Source organism: Protopterus annectens, chromosome 3.part1 (assembly GCF_019279795.1).
Source record: "Protopterus annectens isolate FY-2018-M chromosome 3.part1, PAN1.0, whole genome shotgun sequence".
In the NCBI taxonomy this organism is placed as follows: Eukaryota; Metazoa; Chordata; order Ceratodontiformes; family Protopteridae; genus Protopterus; species Protopterus annectens.
The window spans coordinates 1,441,613,240-1,441,639,077 of record NC_056732.1 but is presented as its reverse complement, the minus strand read 5'-3'; the positions used below and the strand labels follow the sequence as shown (position 1 = coordinate 1,441,639,077).

The following is a 25,838-nucleotide window of genomic DNA, read 5'->3' as shown; positions in this document are numbered from 1 at the left end:
ATTCCCAAGTTCTCACTTCCAGCATGAAACAGAGAGCCAATGGCCACTCAGTTCTACCACCCCCACCAACTCTTCCAGTGCCTAAGCTTGCTAACAAGACCTAGGTCACTAGTACTGTACTAAGGGCTCCAGTCCTGTATTCCAACAGGCCTGGCTCACAAGGAGTACTTTGCCCGTAGTTAAAGAAAGCCTTGTGTTTGTCTTTAGCCTGTGAGACAATTTTTACCACAAAACTGGCTTTGGCACACTTAATTTGCCTTCTTAGTATCTTTAGCTTGATGAGAGAGCTTTTATTTTCCTGGGCTTTGCACTTTCTAATTTTAGCCAAGACTCTCTTCCTTTTGTTGAACAATCTGTTTGGAGTCCACCACGGTGGTTTGTTTTGGGTTTATTTCTGGTAGGTATAGCTATCTCTGTGCAACTATTAACATGATTGTACAGGGTTACCGAGAATGCTTCCACACAGGTTGCCATGCCCCCTGGGTTTGGAGGGTCTTCAAATTGTATTATTGTTAATAGGAAGTTGGGCTTACAAAGGCCCCAGTGGTTGTTAGCCTAGTACACATCTATGAAACTTTTCACAAGTCTGTTACTGCTATCTAGCAAAAACTGCAATTTATTTCCACAGGCATTCACTTGGTTCATTATTCTTAGTTCATGAACATGATAGTAGACTAGACAGATAAATGGGTTACTGTTCTAAATCATGGAGTTTTGCTATGTTTTATCTACTGCTGCTTTCAAAAAAGTACTACTATAAACAAACAGCTCAACAATCACAAACTGGAAAAGAAGTTTTAATGCACGCTGTAATATAGCAATATACATCCTACATTCATCTTGCTATTTGGCAAAAATACCTGAATTTTTTTACAGTTCTTTCATATTGTTTTACAACGGTTGCATTAATATTGATTGCAGTGAATTAACAATTGAAATCTGGCTTTGTTCCATTTTGAAATTTAAAAAAAAAAGTCTTTGCTCACACCACAACAAGTAACTGTCAAATGTTACTGCAGTGATTTAAGAGTAAGAAATGAAGTCTGTAAAATTAAAAATATAAATAATCACCAGCCAAACAGCAATCCAACTTAATTGGTTTTGGTATGACAGCATAACACAGTGAGCAGTTTGTGGTGGTGGTGAAGATACAACATTAAACAGATGTACTTTATATAGTGGAAGCACACAACATACCAGTTCTACTTGGAATTTAAAAAAAATTGAAGTAATACATCTGTAGATTTATTAACACTTTCCAGCATTTGTGTGACATACAGTTTTAAGATTACTATTCAAAACATTTTGAGAGGCAAATCTAAACTGAAACGGAAGCATACAGCGCTATCTTGCTTTGAAATTACCATTTGAAACATCTGCCATTCTGGAGGTAGGTCAAAACAATCCAAGCTGTCATGCTTTTAAATGTTATTCTGTATGATAACTTGGAAGATAACTAAGAATCTTGTCATCCTTAAGGCTCAACCTTAGTTTAAGCACATACATCCCACTCACGTGTTTTACAGTCTGCAAATAAATCAATGGCAACTTTTTTAAAAAAATTCTAGATTCTAACCTTACATATACACATTACTGAATCATTTATCTATTTAGTAGGGCCGTCAGATGTCCCTTATGCTACTCAAGCAAAACAGTACCCACAATACACATTTCTAGCTACACTTTTCGTTTGCATCAGAACTGAGAAGTAAGGGCATAAACCCGGCAAGCGATGCATGCAGCTAAAAGAAATAAAATTAATAATGTTTGTATCTTTGAGTTTGACTTTTTTCAGTTATGTTTGAATGAGCTGTTAAAAAGGCACTTGTTGCAATGGAACTAAATTACGGAAGAATTGGACACCTGTGTTCACTTACAAATAAAAAAATAAAAAGGCTTTACTGCCAAGAGCTGACATACAACTTTCCCAGAGCTTACAAATAAAAGTTAAATAAATGAAAAATAGAAACAATATAGCAGAAGGCATAGAATGTGTACATCCAAATTTGAAGACTGATTAAAATCAACACAGAGCAAAATATTAACAAAACAATAAAAAGCAGCAATGCAATGCATAGCCATTCTTTCAAATGTGTTCTGACACTAACGTCATAATCCTCTTTTTTTTTTTTTTTTTTTTTAAAAGAGCCTTCAGTTAACATTATACAAAAAATAACAGCTTTTAAAACTTAATGCCTTTTCAGTTTGCTGCCACTGCATGCTGAACAGAGGCCAACCACTTGGCAAGCAACTTAACTTTTATTCTTAGAGCTGGTGACATGTACCCCATACATGAAGTCATTCTTTCTTTAAACTGCCACTGATTGCAACACAGACATCCATCACAGTGTCTTCTGCTCATCTTCTTTCTTTATTTACCTGTTCTCTGATTTATACATAAGCAGTTAACTTTTAAACCGTGTCTTTAAATATAAAGACTGGTATTCCCACTGCTGAGTAAGCACTTTCATTAAATTAATATTTGGCAAATTTATATTCCAGAGGGAAGAGCACAGACAAGAAATGGATGGAACAACAATTTCACTTTATATTAAAAGCTATTAATGGTCTTTCTTCTCGTTTCTGCCAAGGACTCTTTTTTTCTCCCTGGTCATCTGAGTCATCATGTGTATGAGGAGGAGAAGGAGGAGACGGTGGTGGAGGCAGCTCATGATCAGGGCTGATGGATGGCTTAGGTTCATTTTCTAGCACTCTTTCTTGTGAACTGGGCAGCATATCATTATTGCTTGGATCTCCATCCAACAATGGCATAAGTGAATTGTCTTCTGGGCTACAGACTGCAGTCCCACACTCACTACCACTTTGGTCAACATCATCTAAATACACAAGCTGTGTATAAGTTGTGTTATCTGAAAAATGCGGTTCATGTATTGTTTGTTGTTGCTGCTTAAGACGTGGGTGCTGGAATACATTGAAACGTTGCTCTCTGCCCCTGCGACCCAATCTGAGTTCATTCATGTCAACACCTGAATCTAAACTAGCATCGTTACTTCCATTTCTGCCAGCCCTCTGCAAGTCAATATAGGAATGTCTCACTTGAGCATTTGAACGTCCATCTAGGGATACAAACCATGCACGAGGATGAGGCAAAGGTTTACCACCATTTAATTCTATCAGTGTTTTCTCTGTGAAAAGCTGTAGGTCTCCATTCATCTGTGATACAGCTGCTTCACTGAGGGATGCTGGGATAGACAAAGATTCTGGAACAGAACAGTTCTGCAGAGTCCACTCAGTGTTATCTATATTATGGAGATGCTGCTGAGATAAGGTGTGTGAAGTTTGTGGCAAATGATCCTGATGCTGTACAAACTGATTCTGCTGCTGATGAGGTTTCTGAAGTTGTTCAGTTTCGTATGATTCCTCAGCTGGGACAATCAAAGGTTGACTCATATATGGATGCTCTGCAGGTAACTTCATGTAATGAGCTGGGATAACCAATGTAGGTAATATTTTTCTGTAAATATTTTCATTTACTTGATCAACAGAGTTATAACAAATGAGTTGTCCTGGATAAGGAAAAGAGGTTGGCCGTTCAAGATGATCAGCTGAACGGGACATCATGTAATCTGGAGGTCTTCGTTCTAATGGCTCTTTTTCAGTAACACAAGGCATCTGGTACATCTTTTCTCGTAAACTGTAATTGCTTTCAGCAGAAATGTGGTTGACTGACACCTGAACTTCTTTGTCCTGTGTTTCAAGTAAAGGCCGAGAAGTAACCGAATTGTAACTCCTATTGTATTCGCCAGACCCACCATGTCCCTCAATTGATCTAGCCATTTTTAAGGGGAACATTTCTACTGAACTGTGGTACTCTTTCTGCAATGTTCCTCTTTGTGAAAAGTTGTCAATGGAAGTTCGACTTTTATGGCTGTCTTTTTGGGAAATTAATTCTTCTCTGTAAATGAATTCCCGTGATGTACTATATGAAGGTTTAAGCATGGGGGTATGTATGTCTGCTTCTCCACTTGATGATACAATTTCCATATTAACTGCACTGATTAAATTTATATGGGACATAGATGTTGCTTGATCCTTCTTGGAACTCTCTAGTACTGAGGGATGAAGAAGTTTTCTATGATGCTGACGTGGTTTCAAACACTTCCTCCTAAAATAAAAGATGCATACTCATTAGCAACAATTTTTCTGTTACTGGTTACTGAAGCAAATAAGCATATTGAGTTTAGACAACCATTTATGTTGTCAAGTTCTTGTTATGCAAGTTAAAACAGTCTGGTCCATTTTTTCACTAAGAATATTAACAAATAATTAAAGTGAATCTAGCTAAAATGCACAGAATGTCTGCTCATAAAACCTCAAGTCTCTGCAGAGTTAGGAATTACAGAATTTTTCCCAAAGTATACCCATTAGACACATGGACTTTCAGGCTATACAAAAGCTTTCTTCCTAAATTTGGGTCCTTTTCATGGCCTGTTCTGTTAACCCATATGAATAACACATTGGTGACCATACATACTCTAGTTTCTCAGTTCTGAGGAGCACCTAACTACACTTGGAGTGGGAAACAGAAGATTAAAAACACTAAGTAACGTTTGTGAAAACTGGATTAGCATTGCAAAAACAGAATAACCACACAGAAGAGCTCTGACTAATAAAAAACTTGTTGCATCAGTTTGCAAAGAAAGGTGAAGACTCTATATTGCAGCTAAGCAAAAAGAAGCTAGTACAATAATGAATAGGAATAAGTAAACAAGTGCAACATTAAGATGGATGTGATTCTTAAATATAAAAGCTCTGTGCTGTTTTACTTGGTCAATGAAAAGTAGGTTTTTCATGCAAAGTTACAGTGTCCATACACAAAAGATTCAAAAACAGAAGAGGAAAGGGTGCACAGCACTGTGTCAGTTTGCAGTGACACTGTCAGTCCACCTTACACCACGCATACTGCAGGACTGACCTACCCAAGGCTGAAGTAACACTATATTGTAGCCATAGGAGCATAGTCCAATCATCAGCATGCATCTGCTGTGGCATATTATGGACTATATCGCATTCAACAACATCTCCAAGGAATGATGAGCCAGCATGCAAGCAGTCCAGCATGATGATAATTCAAAAGAGAGCACAAAGGCAAACATGCGCATCTCACATGGTAAAGAGGGAGAGGATATATGACTAGGAAAGGTTTACACACCATCAAATAGTATCTGGTATGTAACATGGAGAGAATTATCAACAGTATCTCCTGCAAACACCAAAGGAATGCCCATGATGTTCACACAAAGCAAGGACATGTACTGAAGGATATACTGCTGCCAAGTATGTGTAATACTGAAGAAAGAATGTTAAGATGATAAGGGGATGATATAAAACACAGTAACTAAACTATGACAGCTGTGCATTTAAAAGGTGATGCAACCTTTCCATCATAACCCTGGATGACCATACCTATACTTTCAAACTGTAGCCTTACTTCAGCCCCTTTCACAAATTTTCTAGTTGTCCATGCTTTACTTCTAGACAGCTGTCAATGCTATACATTTATTATGATCACTGAATGCATTAGAAGTAGATGATTTTACTGTATACAGCGTACACAATCCGCTGCTCACCAGGCAGTACAAAGGTTACACATCTGACATATCTGTTGCAGCAGACATGTCCTGATTCTTGCTAACTTGTTCTGGCACCTTTACACCAGGTGCCTTCAGTGGTGTAGAGAGAATGGTGGAAGGTTGTGGCCTTGCCATGGGCTGCTGCACAGAAACTCCAGTCACACCTAGTGGGATGAGCACCTAAAGGGTGCTGCATACCCTTCTTTATAATCTGTGTGATGGATGTTGCATATTCACAAGGTTTACCAGGCTTCATGTGTAGAACATAGGCTGACTTGTACTCCATGTGATAACAATACTTGATCCTAAAATACGCAACAGGAAAGGCCACATCTATGTGGTCCTGATACTTACATATGCCACTCTAAACCATAAAATGTGAACATATCTAGTATAGCACAGGGAACATCCACTTCATACCCTACACTGCTATTTATGGTGTCCATATGTGACTACCCACAATGGAAGGTGGGAAATCTTCTCTTGGTGTAATGAGTGGGACTTGGCTAGTTCCATTACCAGTAGCCTTGCAGTCTAACATTAGAACTTTGTAATTTACCCTTCTGTGGTCACTCGTATCTGTGTGCCACAGATAGCTGGCATGCATGATTTGAGAGTGGCTACAGAATGCATTACTGGCTGCCATGTACGTTCCAGGTATTCCTGATATGCCCAAAATCTGCCCATCCAAATACAGCTATGCTATGATCCTTGGCAGCCAGCATAGCAGTGCAGGGCTACAACATCATGCACTTAAAGACCGAATGAATGGAGTTAGTTATGTCACTGTACAGGAGGTGAGGCACTGTACACTAACTGGCAGTCTTACAGAAAGTGTGTGTGTGTGTGTGTGTGTGTGAAGGACAGTGTCATCTGTGCTAGCATGCCTAGCTGGTTTTGTATACCAATTTAGATTGTCATGTGTATTGTATGCCAGCATGACTAGCTATGATACTGTAAGTTCTTACATGTTGATTTATGATCGGTTTGAATAGAATGTTTTAAAGACTTGAACGGTGTCCTTTTACATTTCTAACTGCGCATGTTTGTGAAGACAGATTCTAAAGGCAAACTGTTTCAGGTTCAGCTGATCAGCAGATATCATTGGAATGTTGACAGTTGATATGTGTTACTGTCCGAAGCTGAAATAACAGGAAGGAACTTTCAAAAAACAGCTGTTGATTGAATTTAAAAATATGAAATGAAAACAACAATGAAAGTTGACTGGCTAGTCTATAAAAGAACCTGCTGTAGTCAGTTGATCACAGATGTACTGTGTAGTGGATACCCAAAAAGGACTCACCAAGAACTGTAAGCCTGCCTTTGTTCTGTTGTAGTAATTTAGTTTAGATCAGGGACAGTGTTCTTTAGTTAGGAAATTATAAACTAATCTGCTAGATCAGTTAGAGCTTTTCTGAATGTCGGATCTCTATCCTACAGTACTGAATTCATTTTCCTGGTGACTGAGTTCTGTTTATTGGAAATTACTGTTTTATATTTTTAATCATTCTGCTCAATATTAAATATTTTTATTAACTTACATTGTAGCTGGACAATCACTGTTTTCCTTTAGTGATTTGAGAGCGTATATACTTGCCTTGATAACTTCCTGGGCCACTCCGAAAGCCTGGCTGCTTAGGCCATTTGCTACTATTTGTTTTAATATTTAATTTTCATAACTGGGCATGAAGACACTTGGATTGGTGACAGCATTACCGTATTATTTTGGGGAAGGGACACAACTGAAAATCTGTGTCAGGCTTTCCCAGAAGTGTCTGGATGTGTGAGATTTAATTCATTTAAGTATGTGTGTATCACAGGTCTTAAATTGGCATACACTGCTCTGAATTGTGTAATAAGGAGTTATATTTGGGGTGGACAGAAGAATCCAGTCCAGTCCCAGGTTATAGTGTGTGTTCCTGTTGTGCTCTTAAGGGAAAATTGTGGAATATTACTTCTGTTTAAGTGACAGTCTCAGCATTGGAGTCAGTAGTGCGGACTGAAGCTCCTTAGTTACTGACCCAGGATAGTAAGGGACGTCACATTAACTGGTGGCAGTCCGGTGGGATATTAACTGGACATCACAGTGTGTCAGCAATTTATATGGTTGGGCCAACTGTAAAGTACAACACTGTCACATCAGACACCATTCAGGAACATGTATTGCCATTACTATAATATGAAGTCACCAAAACACATTCTTTGCTAACAAGTGTGTCCCATGAATGAAATGTACTGTTCAAGTTATTACTTTAAAGTACTGTGGATTTCTGGCAGCTGTGAGTATACTAGCAATACAAGCGACCATTGCATCAAATTCCAAACTTCCGGGATGGGAAACACTTGTGACAGTTCCTACTGAGAACCAACCGCTACTGAGGCAGCTCTTGACTTACCTGCCAGTTTTGAGACAATATAGGCACAACACAAGTAGCTACTAAATGATCTGCTTCCCAACTCAACAATGTATGCAGCACTTCCGATGTGCACCTGAAGCAAAAAAGTGAGGATAACTAAAATGTACTGATCTCCTAGAGTACACTGGTTGTTGATCTACCTTTCCAAAAAGCATAAGATAAATTCACAGTGCTAAATACAGAAATATCCTGATAACCTCAAAAAACATACTAAATACAGTATTTCTACAAAACAGCAGTATTCATGATACATGGATAACAGCTTTGCAATCTAATCCACCCATCTTCTATAAACCACATATGGTAAGAAGTCCTGTGGTAACAAGCTGTGAAAGGTATTCCCTATCTTCATCTTATCCTGTGGGATTTCCAGGTGAGCTAAGGGATACAGTCCCACCAATATGTCTTGGGTCTGCTCCAAAGCCTCCATCTCATTGGGCCATGCCTGGCACACCTTCCATGGCAGGCACCCAGAAGGCAGTATCACTAGATACTCAAACCACATAAACTACCTCCTCTCAACCCAGTGGAGCAGCATCTCTACTCTCAGAATTTCTCAGACATCATACCTTCTCATTCTGACACACAGTTGATTTACTTCAAATTTGTTAACAAGGTAAGTGAACAGGTGCAGGGACCCTTTTCAGCTATGACCCAGACCACTGAACAACAACAAAGTAAACCCAGCACAGAATATATACAATCTGTACAAGTAGAAAATATACGAATGTTAAATGGTATACACTAAAACAAGTCTGAATTTGAACAGACAAGCTCAACAACAAGAAATGTGTACAGTGCATAATAGAGATAATTAAGCAGGAGAACAACAGAAAATAGTAAATGCATAATGTAGGACAAAGAATGGTACAGTCATATGTATGTCCCACAGCAGGGTTGTGGTACTGAAGAAAAGACTGTATTCAGACAACAGGTGCAGGACCTACAAGATGAAGCAGGACAACATGAACTGTTGTTGATAATGGGTGAACTGAATGTACATACTGGGAAAGACAGAACAGAATATGAGGACTGCTTGGATCCACATGGGTGGGGGCACAGCAGAAAAGGAGGAGAGAGGCCACTCTAGACTTCTCTCTGGTAAATGGCTTGATGGTGGCCAACACATGGTTCAGCATGACATAATCACAATATCACCTACAACACAGGCAGACTTCCTCCAAGTAAGGAAAGGGTACTGAGATAGAATCACTGATTGCAGAGTCATCCCCAGTGAAACAGTCAAGCCCACAGCATAAACCACTGATTGCTACAATCCGCAACAAAACAGTAGTCACAGAAGGTTAACCGAGACAAGGCTGAAGACATGAAAGATGACTGGAGAGAAAGCACAAGAGTTCAAGGAAATACTCAGGACTCGAGCACCTCAGGAAGTAAAGGAAATAGGTATAGCTGAAGAATGGCAGCACCTCAAAACGGTATACAAGAGGACTATAGAACAGATAAGCGGACGGAGCCAGGTGTAGAAAAAATGTGCATAAGGAAAGCAGGACTGCAGGAAACAGTGGGAGATAGAAAAGACAGATGAAGTTAAGAAGGAATACTGTGCGGCTAACAAACACGCTAAGTGAGGAGTTGCAATAATGAAGAACAAGGCATAAGAGGCACTCTACCAGCTTCTGGAAAGTGATTTGGTAGATGGCATAAATAATTTCTATCAGGCTGCAAGGCAAAGACAAAAACAGAAAGACAGTCACATGCACTTAATAAGGGATGCTAGCAGCAACTTCTTCACCAGTCCACAGAACAAAGGCAGATGGAAGGAGTTTTTACGGCAGCTTCTGAATGAAACCACAGAAGCTGTACTGCTCCAAATATGGCCTATGATGAAAGAGGAGGAGCCCATCATAGAAAAAATAAGCCCACCAATAAGGAAAATAAAGTCATGGAAAGCAGCAGTCTCAGATGAGGTCACAGCAGATATAATCAAGATGTTGGGTAAGAAAGGGGAGAAATGGCTCCTGAGGGTACTCTCAGCAGTATGGAGAGAGAGGTATATCCCAAGGGCTGGAAAAAAAGCATACTAGTGCCAGTGTAAAAGGACAAAGGAGACATCCACAATAGTGGGAAGTACAGAAGTATCAAACTTCTGTCACACTGCAAGAAAGCTAAGGAGAGGGTGAATGATCAAAGAATATGCAGAGGAGAAGAAAGTAAGATGGGAGATGCGCAGTTCAGATTCAGATCACGTTGCAGCATGACTGACCCAATGTTTGCAGTGAGAAAGATGGTTCTAAGAAGCTAGACAAGATGATAGAGTCAAACTGGGAATTCCTAGACTTGGAGAAAGCATATAACAAGGTCCCAAGAAAGCTAATTTGGGCGGTCCTGCTGTGGTCTGAAGTCCCAGAAACATCAGCAGAATTAGTGCAGGCTATGTACAAGGACCCAATGTCTCAAGAACAGTGGTAGGTCTTACAGAAGGGTTGGGAGTGGGTATGCATCCGGATTCAGCTCTGAGCTCAGTACTGTTCACACTGCTGATGGACTACATTATCAAACCATTAGCAAACAGGCTGGAGGGGACAGATCAACAAAGATGCTGTATGCAGACTATGTGGCACTACTAGCAGAGGAAGGACTTTAGCAAAGGATAGGCAAATGGAATGCAAAACTGAAGGCACATAGGATGAAACAGATGAGTACAGATAAGACAGTTGTAATGGCAACAAATAGGGGAAATCAGAAGACGCTGATTATTAAAATGCAAGAGAAAATAGTGGAACAGGTTAATAGTTTCAAGTATCTGAGAGGGGTGGTTGAGGAGATGGAAAGTCTGATGAAGAGGTCAAAGGTAGAATCAGAGAGGCTGCAGCCCAATTGCCAGTGTGTTATGGGTAGTGAATGACAAAAGAATGCCAAAGAAGGTGAAATGCAAGGTGTACATAACAGTGGTGTGACCAGTACTATTGTATGATACAGAAACCATGGTAGTGAAGGCAGAGCACTGGTTTGGTAAACCAGGGGTCATGAGTTCATTTCTCATCAGATCTTCCAAGGGTGGGAGGATGACATAATGGTTAAGGTGTTTACCTTAAAGACACAAGGTGCAGTGTTTGAGTCTCACATGGGGTAACTGGCTAGGCTTCAAATGGTCCAAAAGGGCAGTTAGCCTAGTACTAACCTATGAGGAAACCAGAAGTAATGGGGATGAAGTGTCTGAGAAGGGTGGTAGGATGCACACTGTGGGAGAAGAAAGAAAGGAGGATATCAAAGCAAAAGCCAGAGTAGCTCTGATTGCAGAGAAGGTTAAATGACAGATTATGGTGGTTCAGGCACATGCATACAAAAACAGAAGGCAATCTGGTGAAGTTGGACAGAAAGGAAGAAGGCAAGAGAAAATGAGGGCATCTATTAAAAAGGTGGATGGACTGTGTGAGAGAGACCTGCGACAGACAGGTATGACTGTTGAAGGTAGGAGAGTGGCACTGATTTGACAGAAAGATGGCGACAACTGATACAATTACCCAGACCCCATGTAGAAAAATGGGGTTTATATATATATATATATATATATATATATATATATATATATATATATATATAGGAATACATACATTTGAGCAAAAGACCTTTCCTCGATCCGGCGTAACACTGACCAGAAATGTCGAAGCTCTCCCTACCGGTCGGAATGTCGAACATAACACAGAATTCGACAATTCCGACCACTCTACCACCTAAACAAGTGCTACCATGGGTCAAAAAGGGGGGGGCTATTTTGCGTTTCTGTTACATTGTAACTGCAGTCGAGCATTTTCCAATCAGCCTCCTGCCGTTCTCTCAAATGCATGTATACCATATATACATATATATATATATATATATATATATAAATATATATAAATATATATATATATATATATATATACACATACATATATACACATACATATATATATATATATATATATATATATATATATATATATATATATATATTAAAATACACACACACACTAGATATAAAAAGTGTACACACCCCTGTTAAAATGCCAGGTTTTTGTGGTATAAAAAAATGAGACCACAGTAAATCATTTAAAAACTTTTCCCACCTTTAATGTGACTTATAACCTGAACAATTCAATTGAAAAACAAACAAATCTGTTAAGGGAAAAAATAAAAAACGTAGAATAAGCTGGTTTCATAACTGTGCACACCATTAAAAAAGAAGTTATGTTCTTACCATAACGTTCCATCTGAGTAGTAGACTTCATTCTTCTGTACATATGGGTATACGAATCAGATTCGGATCCGAGCCGGCAAAACATTTCAAGCATCAGCTCCAAGCCCCAAGCTCCTCCCTTACCTATATTACATCACTTCCTCCTATCTAGCCTCAGATCGAGTTTGCTGACACTAAGTGGCAACATTACCACAATCCTAAACAGGAAAAACCTGAAGAGTGAGGGGGATGGAGGGAGGGAAGATGCAGAAGAATGAAGTCTACTACTCAGATGGAACGTTATGGTAAGAACATAACTTCTTTATCTGAAGTAGTTGACTTCATTCATTCTGCACATATGGGACAGAGTCCCCAGCTACTAGTACTGCTGCTGGGAGGCCCTTATGGAAGGATATTTCTGAGCACCGCAGAGCCAAAGGATGCTCTCCCTCTAGAAATAAGATCCAATTTATAATGAGAGATGAATGTGTGCGAATTGCCCCAAGTCGCTGCTGCACAGATATCGCCTAACGGAACTCTTGACCAGAAAGCTGCAGAAGTGGCCATTGCTCTAGTGGAATGAGCCTTCAATACACCAGGAGGAGATGAACCTTTGTCCTTATAAATCTATGCAATACAGAGAGTGATCCACCTTGCTAAGGACACTTTCAAAACTGCTTTGCCCAAAAATGGTTTTAAAAGAGAGAGACAACTGATCCGACCTCAGGAAGGGTTTAGTCCTATGGAGGTAAAAACAAAGCTGTCTACAGACATCCAATAAATGAAGCTTCCGTTCACCTCTATTTTGGAAATCTGGGAAGAAGACTGGCAAATTTATAGACTGATTAATATTGGCTGCTGAGGACACCTTGGGAAGAAAGGAAGAGTTCGTACGCAGCAAAACCCTATCCTTGTGGAAAACCAAATAGGGGGGCAAGGAGGATAAGGCCTGCAACTCTGAAACTCTCTTAGCTGACATTATGGCGACCAAGAAGGGTGTCTTCCATGACAAAAACTTCATCGGAATGGAACCAACTGGCTCGAAGGGGGGAGAGGTCAAAGCTTGAAGGACTAAAGTCTGATCCCAGGAGGGCACTGTTTCTTTAACTGGTGGTCGCAATAAAAAGGTGCCCTTCAGGAAAGCTTTACACAATTTGGCAGAAGCCAGAGCAACCTTATTTTCACCCACATGAAAATTAGAGATGGCAGCCAGCTGAACCTTGATGGTAGAAGCACTTGCACCTGATTGGAAAAGATCAGCCAGAAAATCCAGTATGACAGGAATGGCGGCTGTAAACGGGTTCAGATTACACTGAGAGGCCCAAACGCAAAAAAGTCTCCACTTGCTCTTGTAGAGTTTCCTAGTGGAGGCTTTAAGTGAAGCTGCCAGAATATTCTTAACAGGGGACAAAAGTCCGGGAGTCCTGATGATCATGGGAACTGGAGCAGCCACGCTGTCAGCTTGAGACTGTCCAGGTTGGGCAGGGGCAAGCTCGACGAGTGATAAATCAGATCCAGGCATGGATTTAGAGTCCTTGGAGGAGCCAACAGGTGTGACCATAAGAAGGGAAACCACACGACGCGGCCAGAAGGGAGCTATGAGAATGACTCTGCACTGCAGCTGGCAAGCTCTCTGAAGGAACTTGGGAATAAGAGGTAACGGGGGATAAGCATACAGTAGCCCGGGAGGCCAAGCATGGACTAGAGCATCCCTGGGGACATCCCCCAGAGGGGGGATCAGAGCATAGAAGTTGCTGCACTTTGCGTTGGAAGGAGATGCGAAGAGATCGTAGCAAGGTTGACCCTAAACATGGAAGATCTTCTCCGCCACTGATCGTTTCAGAGACCACTCGTAAGGCAGAAGAATTGCCCTGCTGACACGGTCTGCTAGAATGTTGGAGCATCCCGGGATGCGCGTTGCTATGAGAAACCAGCTGGTGGATATGGCCCACTCCCAAACTCTCATGGCCTCGCGACAAAGGGGGTAGGATCGGGTCCCTCCCAGTTTGTTTATATACCAGACTACAGACATGTTGTCTGACTGAATGGCTACTGTCCCCAGAGGTAGGACAGGGTGGAAAGCTCTCAACGCTAAAAGCACTGCCCTCATCTCCAGGACATTAATGTGTAGCTTGGTCTCTGGAGGGGAACACGTGCCCTGGACCGTCCTTCCCATGAAGTGCCCCCCACACCCGAGCTGGGAAGTGTCCGTGGTCACCGTGGCTTGAACCGGAGAGGCTAGAAAACCGCGCCCCGCAAAAATGTCCGCTGATTGAAGCCACCACTGGAGTGATGTTCTGCATGTCCGATTGATTTGGATGTGGAAATTCATCGGAAGGTCTAGCCAGGACCATTGAACTGCTAGATTCCAGTGAAGGACTCGTATGAAGACGTGCAAGAGGGAGGATAGAGATTGCGGCTGCCATCGAACCCAGGGCCCTAAGAACATCGGCTGCTGTGACTACCGAGTGATCCAAGATAGCTGATACATGGAGTCTGAGATTTTCTATCCTTTCTGGGGTGAGAAAAATCTTTGACTGAATCGAATTCACCCGTGCCCTGATGAAGTCTATGATCTGAACCGGAGCCAGGTGGAACTTGTTGATATTGATCGTGATGCCTAACTTGTGAGCCAGACCGAGGAAGTAGTGTAGGGCTTGACACAAGAGACGTTTGCTGGATTCAGCGAAGAGCCAGTCGTCTAGGTAGGGAAATACCTGAATGCCCTGAAGTCTCAGGTGAGCCGCCACGACCGCCATAACCTTGGTGAACACCCTGGGGGCAGTGGTGAGACCAAAGGGTAGGTCTCTGAATTGAAAGTGACTGGCCCCTAGCCGGAAGCGTAGAAACCTCCTGGAGCTCCTGTGGACCTTGATGTGATATAGTAAGCATCCTGGAGGTCTAATGAGCACATCCAGTCACATTCTCTCAGAAACGGTAGAATGGACTGTAGAGTGACCATCTGGAATTTTTGTTTCTCTACCGACAGGTTGAGGATAGACAGGTTCAGAATGGGCCTGAGGTCCCCCATCTTCTTTGGCACTAAAAAGAACCTGGAGTAGATGCCTGATCCGGATTGATCTGGGGGGACCGGCTCGATGGCTCGTTTTTGTAGCAGCTTCAAAACCTCTAAAGCTGCAGCCTCCCTGTGAGCGGGTGGAACATCTGGAAGGCATGCTGGAGTTATGGGACATGAAATGAAGGGGATAGAATATCCTCTGGATATGATGTTTAACACCCAGCGGTCTGCAGTAATGGACTCCCATGCCGCTGGATGTAAGGAAAATCTTCCCCCGACTGCCTCCAGAGTAGAGCAGCCGGGCAACCCCTCTGGGCTGCTGTGCAGGTCTGTCGGAAAAAGGTTCCCTAGACCCAAAGTTTCTGGGACTCCCTCTGCCTCTGGGATGGCATCGGTCTTGTCCCCCTCTGCCTCTGGGGGACGAATATTCCAGAGTGTCACGAAAGGACTGTGATTTCTGGAACCACATCTTCTTTTGCCCCTTTTGGTTCCTGGAATAGGACCTCTGGGGGTTAGAGAAGCAGATTCCGACGGCTGACAAAGTTTTTCCGTCCTACTCACTCTGGGTTAGTATGTCACGTACGGTCTTCCCAAAGAGGGATGATCCATCGAAAGGGGCGTTGATGAAAGATGCCTTATTTGACACAGCCTGATCTAGGTGTGATGCCTCAAAGCAACGCCTGTACCAGCAACTCTAGTGGCTCCCTCCGTAGCATGAGAGAGGAGACGCATAGAGGTATTTGTCACTGATTTCAGTGTAGTCATCTTCTCAGTGAAAGACTGCTTGTCCTGTTGCGACAGAGACTCCGGGAGCGACTCAGTTAGTTCCGATATAAGGTCTCGCTGCAGTCGGATAACATGTGCCAAGTAATTCAGCGCACGAATAGAAAATGTCACTGACGAGTACATTTGCTTCCCGAAATGATCCATCGTCCTGGACTCTGTCTGGTGGATGAACCGGGGAACTCTCCTGTGCCAGTTCCTTCTTTGTGGCAGCTGCAACCACCAAAGCGTCTACTGGGGCTCCTTTGGACCATGCCTGCCTGTCTGACGGCGGGGAAAGAATTTTGTCTGGCCTTTTGGGTATAGGCTCTACGGTGTCAGGATCCTTCCATGCCCTAGTGGTGATGAGGTCCCAAAGGGTCCACTGGAGGGGAGACCCAGGAAGTAGATGGGCCCGCACCAAAGGCCTCCAGGAATACGGACTCATCCGCAGGGGGTTTGGGGGCTGACCAACCTCCTCTTTGGCATTGAATCTCCATAATGTCTCCGAATGAGACGTCCTCGGTAGGTGATCTGGGGGAACCCTCTCCTTCATCCAAGTCCGTATCAGTCGTAATGGACTCAGGGGAGTCCAAGCGCCTCCTCTTACACTTGTGCTTATGAGGTTCCTCTCCAGTGGGACTCTCTGCAGAGGATTCTTAAGCCTCCAGGGGTTCCCTGAGGGGAACAACCTGGGGATGCTTTGGCACGGGCTGTCCCTGAGACAGGGTAATGGGAGCAGAATCCAAATCAGAGGGGTCTGGGTAGGATCTGAGTAGGTAAGCTGTGGTCCCACCCCCTGGGAAGAGAACCCTTTCCACTGCCTCGAACGCCGATGGAGAGCACACCTCCATAGAACGTAAGGAAGAAGCTCTCCCCGGCACCGAAGCAGGGATCGGAGCTGAAGGAGGGATACTCCAGGCACCGAGGATGGGATCCGAAAGAGCGAGATCTTGACCCTCGTGTCCGACTCCCCGACCATGGCTCCAAAAGTCTCCTGGATCCGAGAAACTCAAGGTGACGGCCGGCGTCGAGGAAACGACCCAACAGCTCCGAAAGGTCTTGGACTCCAGAACCCTGTCGGGTCAGATCAGGGTAGGAGCAATAGGATGGAACATAGTTGAAGGAGGAGGACCCTCTCCAATGGGAGAGGGCCCTGGTAAGGCCCCCATCTGAATCTGGTTCTGGATGAACCTCCTCATCAGCCCATCCATATCCAGGTCAGAGACACTCCGAGTCGACCTGGAGGAAGTGACCGACTCGGGTCTGGGCTGGATCTGAGGGGAGTGCCTCAGCTCCGATGGCTCCGGAAGAAACGGAGAGAGTGGAGCCGAGGAGAACGAGACCTGGGTGCCTTTGAAGAGGGGATGGAGAAAAACTCCCTGTCCGGTGATCTTTTTCTGGGCCTGTCCCTCTCCTTGTGGTGCCTTTCCTTATCCCTTCTGTCCCTACCTCTCTGGGACGACTCGGATGAAGCAGGCCTGGCGGGAGGTTGAGTCCCTGCCTGCACAGTGTCACTGGCTGGTGAGGAAACAGAGGCAGACTCTAGGGCAGAAGCTGTTAGCAGACCCTTAGCCACAAGCTTAGCCCGGTGATCCTTCAAAGCCTTAGGATTAAAGCCTGAACAAATGTCGCAAGATGCAGACAGATGGGTGACTCCTAAACATAGATCACACAGAGTGTGGCCATGGGCTGGTGAGAGCTTGTGACCACACTTTGTGCACTTCTTAAAGAGAACCTTAGGCTGTTCAGCCATAGTAGAAACAGTAGAAGCCCTAATGGCCCACTCACACACACACAAACAGGGATTGGGCCTAGGTGGGAAACAAGTATCACAAACAAAAACACATAACTTTTTTTTTTTTTTTTTTTTTTTTTTGCAACTAACACGACAATCGAACGTGAAGGGAGGAAAAAAAGGGAAAGGTATTCACACTCAACTATCACAAAAAGACCAAAAAAACCTTACCACCTTGCTTAGAGCACAGAGACCACAATGCTGACTCTTAGAGTGGCAAACGAGATCTGGGGCTAGATAGGAGGAAGTGATGTAATATAGGTAAGGGAGGAGCTTGGAGCTCAGAGCTGATGCTTGAAAAGTTTTGCCGGCTTGGATCCGAGTCAGATCCATACACCCATAAGTGCAGAATGAATTAAGTCAACTACTTCAGATCTAATAATTTGAAGCACCTTTTGATTTAGTTACAGCATTCAGTCTTCTTGGGTACACACTTGCCATCAATTAAAGTGACTTTGATTAACCCCAAATAAAGTTCAGCTGTCCTAGTAGGATTTTCCTGACATTTACTCAGTTGCCTGCTACAGCAAAAAGCCATGGTTCGCAGACAGTTTACAAAGCATCAAAGGGATCTCATTGTTGAAAGGTAATCAGTCAGGAGAAGAGTGCAAAATTTCCACAGCACTGGCTATACCATGGAACACAGTGAAGACGGTCATCAAAAAGTGGAGAAAATATGGGACAACAGTGGCACTGCAAAGAACTGGACATCCCTTCAAAATTGATGAAAAGACTGGATGAAAACTGGTCAGGGAGCCTGCCAAGAGACCTACAGCAACACTGAAGGAGCTGCAAGAATTTCTGGCAAGTACTGGTTGTGTACTATATGTGACAACCACCTCCCGTATTCTCCATATGCCTGGACTATGGGGGTAGGGTTGCAAGAAGGAAGCCTTTTCTTACATTGAAAAACACCCAGGCCCAGCTAAAATTTGCAAAACAATACATCAGGTCTCCCAAAAGCATGTGGGGAAATGTATTATGGTCTGATGAGACCAAGGTTGAACTTTTTGGTCACAATTCCAAAAGGTACTTTTGGCGCAAAAACAACACTTTGCATCACTAAAAGAACACCATCCCCACGCTGAAGCATTGTGGTGGTAGTATCATGCTTTGGGATTGCTTTTCTTCAGCTGGAACTGGGGCTTTAGTCAAGGCAGAGGGAATTATGAACAGTTCCAAGTACCAGTCACTTTTGGTCCCAAACCTTCAGGCATCTGCTAAAAAGCTGCTGATGATGAAAAATTTCACCTTTCAACACAACAATGACCCCAAGAATGCATCCAAATCAACAAAAGAATGGCTTCACCAGAAGAAAATTAAAATTTTGGAATGGTGCAGCCACAGCACAGAACTAAATCCAATAGAAAATCTGTGGGGTTACCTGAAGAGGACTGTGCACAAGAAATGCCCTTGCAATTTGACAGATTTGAAGTGCTTTTGCAAGGAAGAGTGGGCAAAGATTGCCAAGCCAAGATGTGCCATGCTGACAGACTTTTTAGTTTGCATTTTTCGATCTTTTGAGCTTTTCGACTACTGTTTGTGCCTATATTACTGTTTTATTACCTTATTTTCCTGTTTTTGTGAGCTTATATTGTTGATTGCACTTGTGGGCTAAAGTATTGCTTAAAAGTAACAAACAGGCTAATACACTCAAGTGTACCAGCCTTTGATAGCAATTTAGTCGAAAACAAAGCATTTACTGCATTTTTTTCTGTCTGTTTGCAAAAAAAAAAAAAGCAAAAAAATATTTCTCCTTTCCTAAACTTTCCTAGTTAGTTGTTCCAGTGATCAGATTTTGCTGATCCCTGGGCTTTGTATTTGGTTTCTGTGTTCCTCCATTTTCTTGTGTGGCCAGAGGTAGTTTCTTTACTCACCAGTGGGAGTGGGGAGTACTGAGCTGCTTGTTTGTCCTCAGAGGAGTGGTTAGAAGCAGCAACTAGTAATTCGTCGGCCATTTTGGGTAATTTCCTGTTTTTTCCAGCCCCCTGCTATAAAGCATGCGTTAGCGCGCTTTAGCGCGGAGCTGCTACCGTTGTACTCTAGGGCAGTGCTGGTTAATCAGATTTAAACTATTAGGGCTACCTAAAGTCCACTCTTCAAATTTTCCCTTAAAACTACCTTCCTCAAAGTATACTACTGTTCTATTTAGTGTATCCTACAACTATAAATTATCTCTACTTGACTCCCAAGTTGACTATTCTCTATCTGTATAGTGAAGCACTTGCTCCTACAGTACTTATCACCTCGATACAGCACTCTTGTTATAGAAAGTACCCCAAAAAAGCAAACCCCATTTCTCGGTCGCCCACATCCCCCAGAACCTTTTCTTAAGTTTTTCTGTCTATTCCTTCTAGCATGTCGAGGGATCAGTTGCTAATGTCCTCTCCTGCTCAGCTGGTGAACCTGGGAATATTGAGGCAATGTTACAATTGCCTCATGTACACAGACAACCCTCTCCTCCTCCCACAAAACACAAATACATGCGAGAGATGCAACTATACGGCCAAACTGGAGGCTGAGCTCTCTCAACATAGGACTGGCATGACCAGACAGGAGGAGAAGGTAACCACACACACTATAGACCTAGTCTCACATAATACCATCACAACCTCAAATCATACACATAAACACACAAAGACATACTCGGAGGCTCTGATCAAAAATCTACCAAAACAGCAGAGGCCACCAAAGCAGACACCCAAACAACTACCACCTCAGAACACAACATCTGCAACACATAGACCACACAGTCAGAGTGTCAAGCAGTCACAGCCCTTAATGCCAAACACAATGCCAGACACACTAGTCATTGATGACTCCATAGTCAGACACACTGACGTCCCGCTCACCAGACTGAGTAAGGAGAAGGTCACAGTAAGCTGCCTGTTGGGTGCTAGAATCCGCCACATAACGCATGCACTCAGGTCTCTCAACAGCAGGTACAAGTACGACTCAATCATTGTCCACGCTGGTGTTAACGACCTGAGACGCACCTCCTTGGACTACATGAAAAGAGACATAAAGGAGCTCTCTGATTATGTAGCCCAAGCAGGTATGACCCTGACCTTGAGCAGTATCCTACCTTCACCAAGAATGATGCCACAATACAGAGATAAGATGATCAGCTTTAACAATTGGCTTAAACTCTGGTGTCATTCAAAGGGGATCCAATGTCTGTCTGCCTGGGATGACATGCTGGACAAGCCACGCTGCTTCAAGGGACGGCTTGCACTTGTCACCCTGGGATTCCGGATTTTGGCAAAGGCTCTTGCCACCCCATAGTGCCTTTTTAGGCAAGGCTCAAATTCTAAACCTACCACCCTAGAACAAAACAAAGAAAAAAAACTAAGGGTAATGCTGCTCAATGCCAGAAGTCTCAACCTCAAGATGCATGCACTCGAGGCCCTTCTCAGTATGGAGAATATCGATGTCTGTGCTGTGACAGAAACCTGGTTCAAGGCTCCTGAGAGCACCCCAGCACTATCAGGTTTTACCTCATATCATGCGTTCCGGCCCCAAAACCCGGACAATACCAAGAAAGGAGGAGGGGTAACCATAGGCAAGACTGCTCTGCAATTTGTAGCATGTTACAGGCCACCCTCGCAAACTCAGGAACCTCATATGGCCTTCCTGAAAACACTGGAGGGGATAAATGTATCTCCGAACACCATCATACTAGGTGACTTCAACTACCCTAATATAGACTGGGAACACTACTCAAGCCCAAACACTCTAGCCCAAAAGTTCCTGGAATTCATAAACTCAAATGCCATGGAACAACTAGTCACCATCCCCACAAGAGGAGAAAACATACTTGATCTCATCATCACGAACATGGGAGCACAATGTTCAACGCTGGAAGTATACCCCTCACTGGTGAGATCTGATCACAAACTAATCTCGCTGGAGATCCTCATCCCGCCCCCACCCGAAATGAAAAAGACCACAGTAAAGAACTTCTCGAAAGCCGACTTCACACTTCTAAAGACTAGTGTGGTCTCCTTTAAGGCCCCTGAGCCGGCGGTTAACATTACTCAAACCGCTGAATCACTTACAAATGCCTTCTACCAGCACCTGCAGGGCTGCATGGATCAGGCAATCCCAAGCAAAAACAAAGACTCTTTGTACCAAAGGCAAGCGTCCAGTCTGGTGGACCCCAGCCATAAACAAACTCTACAACAAAAGGAGAAAGCTACTACAAGATAGAGCAAAATCCTTAAAAGGTAAGACACCGCTGATCACTATAAGTAAAAAGCTAAGAGCTCTCATAAAATCATCCAAAGCTAATTTTGAGAAAAAAATAGCTAAGGACTCTAAAGACAACCATAAGGCATTCTTTAGCTATGTCAGAAACCTAGGAGGAAACTCCCAGATATGCTCAGAATTAGTTCAAAATGACGTGAAGATTACTGATCCTACAGACATTGCCAACATACTGGCTGACAGGTTCAGTGCAAACTTCTCCCCCCCTAAAGGAGAGATATCTATACCAAATGATTGTAGCCCCCCAAACATCTCTAACGCCCAGGTGAGAACTGGTCTCTCCAAGGCAAAGAACACAGCATCCATGGGACCTGATGGTGTCCCCGGCTGTGTGCTCCATGAACTCAATGAGGAATTAAACCCACAGTTAGTACAGCTGTTTAATCTTAGTCTCACCTCCGGATACGCACTCCAGGAGTGGCGCAGCGACTGTGGTCCCACTCCACAAAGGCGGTGCCTCCACCGACCCTGGAAATTACCGTCCCATTAGCTTGACAAGCCTTATCTGCAAAGCCATGGGGAGGATCATAATGGATCCCATAAATAAAGACATAGGGAACTTGCAGACTTTGGATCCAACCCAGTTTGGCTTTGTCAAAGGCAGATCATGCCTTTTAAACTTGGTTGACTTTTTCGAAACAGTCACCAAGGCCATTGACGAGGGAAAGGCAGTCCATACAGCCTACCTAGACCTGGCGAAGGCTTTTGATACAATACCTCACTCGGGTATCATTGAAAAACTCATCAACTTAAATGTAAACCCATACATTACAAGATGGGTTGCAAACTGGCTGAGTGACAGAACCCACAGGGTCAGAGTTGCTGGCGCCATGTCAGACTCTAAGCCTGTCACAAGTGGTGTCCCACAGGGCTCAGTCCTGGGCCCACTCTTGTTTGGCATCTACTTTTCTGAAGTACAAGCAAACACAGGAGGGTTATGGCTGACAAAGTTTGCAGATGACTGCAAACTGGGCGCCGTAGTTGAAAACACATCCGACACAGATATCCTTCAGAAGGGTCTCACAGAAACGGATAACTGGTGCCAGAGCCATGGCCTAAAGTTAAATGCCAAGAAATGCATAGTCATACCCTTCGGGAAAAATAAGGTTACCCTAGCTACCATATAGGTGGCAATCCCCTGAACACAGAAGAAGTTATTAGGGACCTGGGAACCCAGGTTGACAGTAGCCTTTCATTCGACACTCATATTGCTAAAGTAGTTAGGAAGACCTTCTACATTGCCCACCTTATCATGAAGGGATTCACATCTAGATCAAGGGAAGTCATAGTCTCCCTATACTCATCACTCATCAGACCAATGATCGAGTACAATGCCCCATTCGGAATGTATCTGACCCGACACTTGCAGCAGCTGGAGAGGCCACAAAAGTTCCTCACCAAAAGGATAAAGGGTCTCAAAAATCTGTCTTATGCTGCCCAACTGAAAGAACTCCAGTTATATTCAGTTGCTTACCGCTTGCTCAGAGGTGACCTATGCCTGACATACAAGGCCATGTCAAACCCAGATTTGATGAACATGCTTCATCTCAAAAAATCTAGATCCCTCAGAGCCACAAGGGCGGGAGACTTAAACCTCGACACTGTTATTAATAGGAAGTGCTGGAGGGATAGATTCATCACCCAAAGACTCCCTATGCTGTGGAACAAAATCCCGGTTTATGTGAGGCAGAGCACCTCGCTGGCCTTGTTCAAGAGGAATCTTGACCAATGGATGGGAGATCACGGATACACCCCAGGGGTTACCTCAGTGTCACTGCTCGACAGAGGTACAGCAAAATAATGGGCATAGTTTCTCCAAACTAAAGGGGTGGCGTAAGCCACAAAACTATGGGCTAGGCTTATAAATGCCCTCGGGCAGATAGCCTAGTATGAACCTATGAACCCAAGACTGAATACTGTAATTAAATCAAAAGGTGCTTCAACAAAGTATTAGTTTAAGGGTGTGCACACTTATGCAACCAGCTTATTGTATGTTTTTTATTTTTTATATTTTTTTCCCAAATACATTTGTTCGTTTTTCAACTGAATTGTACAGGTTATAGGTCACACTAAAGGTGGGAAACATTTTTAAATGATTTATTGTGGTCTCATTTTTTTAGATAACAAAAACCTGGCATTTTAACAGGGGTGTGTAAACTTTGTATATCCACTGTATATATATTTGATATTTTATCATTTGGTAGATGTGTTTTTCCTTCACAGTAACAGAGGTTTGGTAATTATAACAACAGTGTGATATTTTTAGAAATAGCATGTGACATAGCATCTGTAAGTGTAGAAAAGAAATATGCTTTGACTTAATGTGCTTGCATGGAACAAAAACCATTACACTTCTCAATGTTTTTGTAACAATTGCCATTAACGATATAGGCTTGTCAAAATATCTTGAACAGTTAAACGTAGTTAAATGTATACAGATATTCAAGAGAATGAACTTGCAAAAGGGAAATGGCTAACACAGCAGAAAAAGTTACAAACTATCCCATCAATGAAAGAACATTTCACCCAGCTGAGAACTGGTTTTCTCTGTATGAGCATGGTTAATGCAACAGAAAAAGTTATAGACAATCCTAGCAATGATATAACATTTTGGCTTGGTTTTCTCTGGATTGAGATAAAGATGCAGACAAAGAAGGCTTCAATAGAGGAAAAGAATGTTTTCATCAAGGATAAAGATTTGAAACCATAAAAGTGGTTGCAAAAGACTTTTCGGTGGATATTTTTGTAATCTGAGTCAGCGAAGTGCAGTGCATCTGACGGTGATCTGTGTTATAAAGAACCTGTTTTTAATCTCATAGTGCTTGGTCAGCTTGTTTCAATAAATTTGTCAGCAATTACAAATATAAAGTACAGTTTGTCTGTGTACCTGTTGTGGATAATTTGAATTTAACTTGCATTTATTTTCTGAAGTGAATAAAACTGCTTATTGTCCTTACGCTGTCAGAAATGTCGTTCCACACGACTTGATCCAACAACCCTGACAATTAACCTAATTTTCGCTGATTGTAGCCAGTATCTTCTCTTTTAAGTCATTAACCACTAGACATCACTGTAGGTGAGGGTAATTTATTTTATTTAACATTTGTTTACTAGTACAATCCAACTTGGAACAAGCCAATTTATAGCAGAGGCCCAGGGAGAAATACTCCAGATGCATGTCTTTGTAATGTGGGAGGAAAAGTACAGTTGTGTACCTACCATAACTGTAGATGTTTGAGTGTATTCACTGTTACAGTCATTACCCGCAGTCAGCCCGAGTTCCAAAGTCTTGGTCCGGCGTCGGTTGCTGTCGCCTCTTCCCTGATGTCAGTGCGCCAGGGGTATAAAAGTTGCAACCAACGCCATTTTCTTCAGTTTTTCTTGCCCCAGATGTCAGGTGCCCCCACACAGGAAGGCTGGAAACATAAAAATAAGCCAAAAAATATGCATATATAACTATAAACATTTCCTTCATCTACAAGCAAATACACCACAGAGGTTGTATAGAGTTGAAAAGTACAGAAAAGTCCCAGCAATGAAAAGGGGGATGGTGGGTGGGTAACCTGGACTGCAACAGTGAATACACTCGAACATCTACATTTATGGTAGGTACACAACTGTTCTATGTTCATCGTGTTTCACTGTTGCAGTCATTACACTTGGGTAGAATCCCAAAGCTGTGGTTGGGCGGCTGGGTCTAAATTGGATTTGGAGAGGCTACCAGGCCCTGCAGAACTGCAGTGGCAAAGCCTGCTCTGGATTTAGAGTAGAGAGGTAAGTGGTAATGCTTGGTGAAATT

The 25,838-nt window shown here is 42.9% G+C and overlaps 1 protein-coding gene across 1 annotated transcript in view; it reads right to left on the bottom strand.

The window, feature by feature from the left end:
• Positions 1-781: 781 nt before the first annotated feature.
• Positions 782-25,838, bottom strand: part of FAM171A1 (family with sequence similarity 171 member A1) — a 1,600,715-nt gene continuing 1,575,658 nt past the window's right edge. Inside the window, exon 8 of the mRNA XM_044067505.1 lies at positions 782-4,126. Within this exon, the coding sequence (XP_043923440.1) occupies positions 2,542-4,126 (1,585 nt within the window). The 3' untranslated portion in view covers positions 782-2,541. The remainder of the gene's footprint in view (positions 4,127-25,838) is intronic.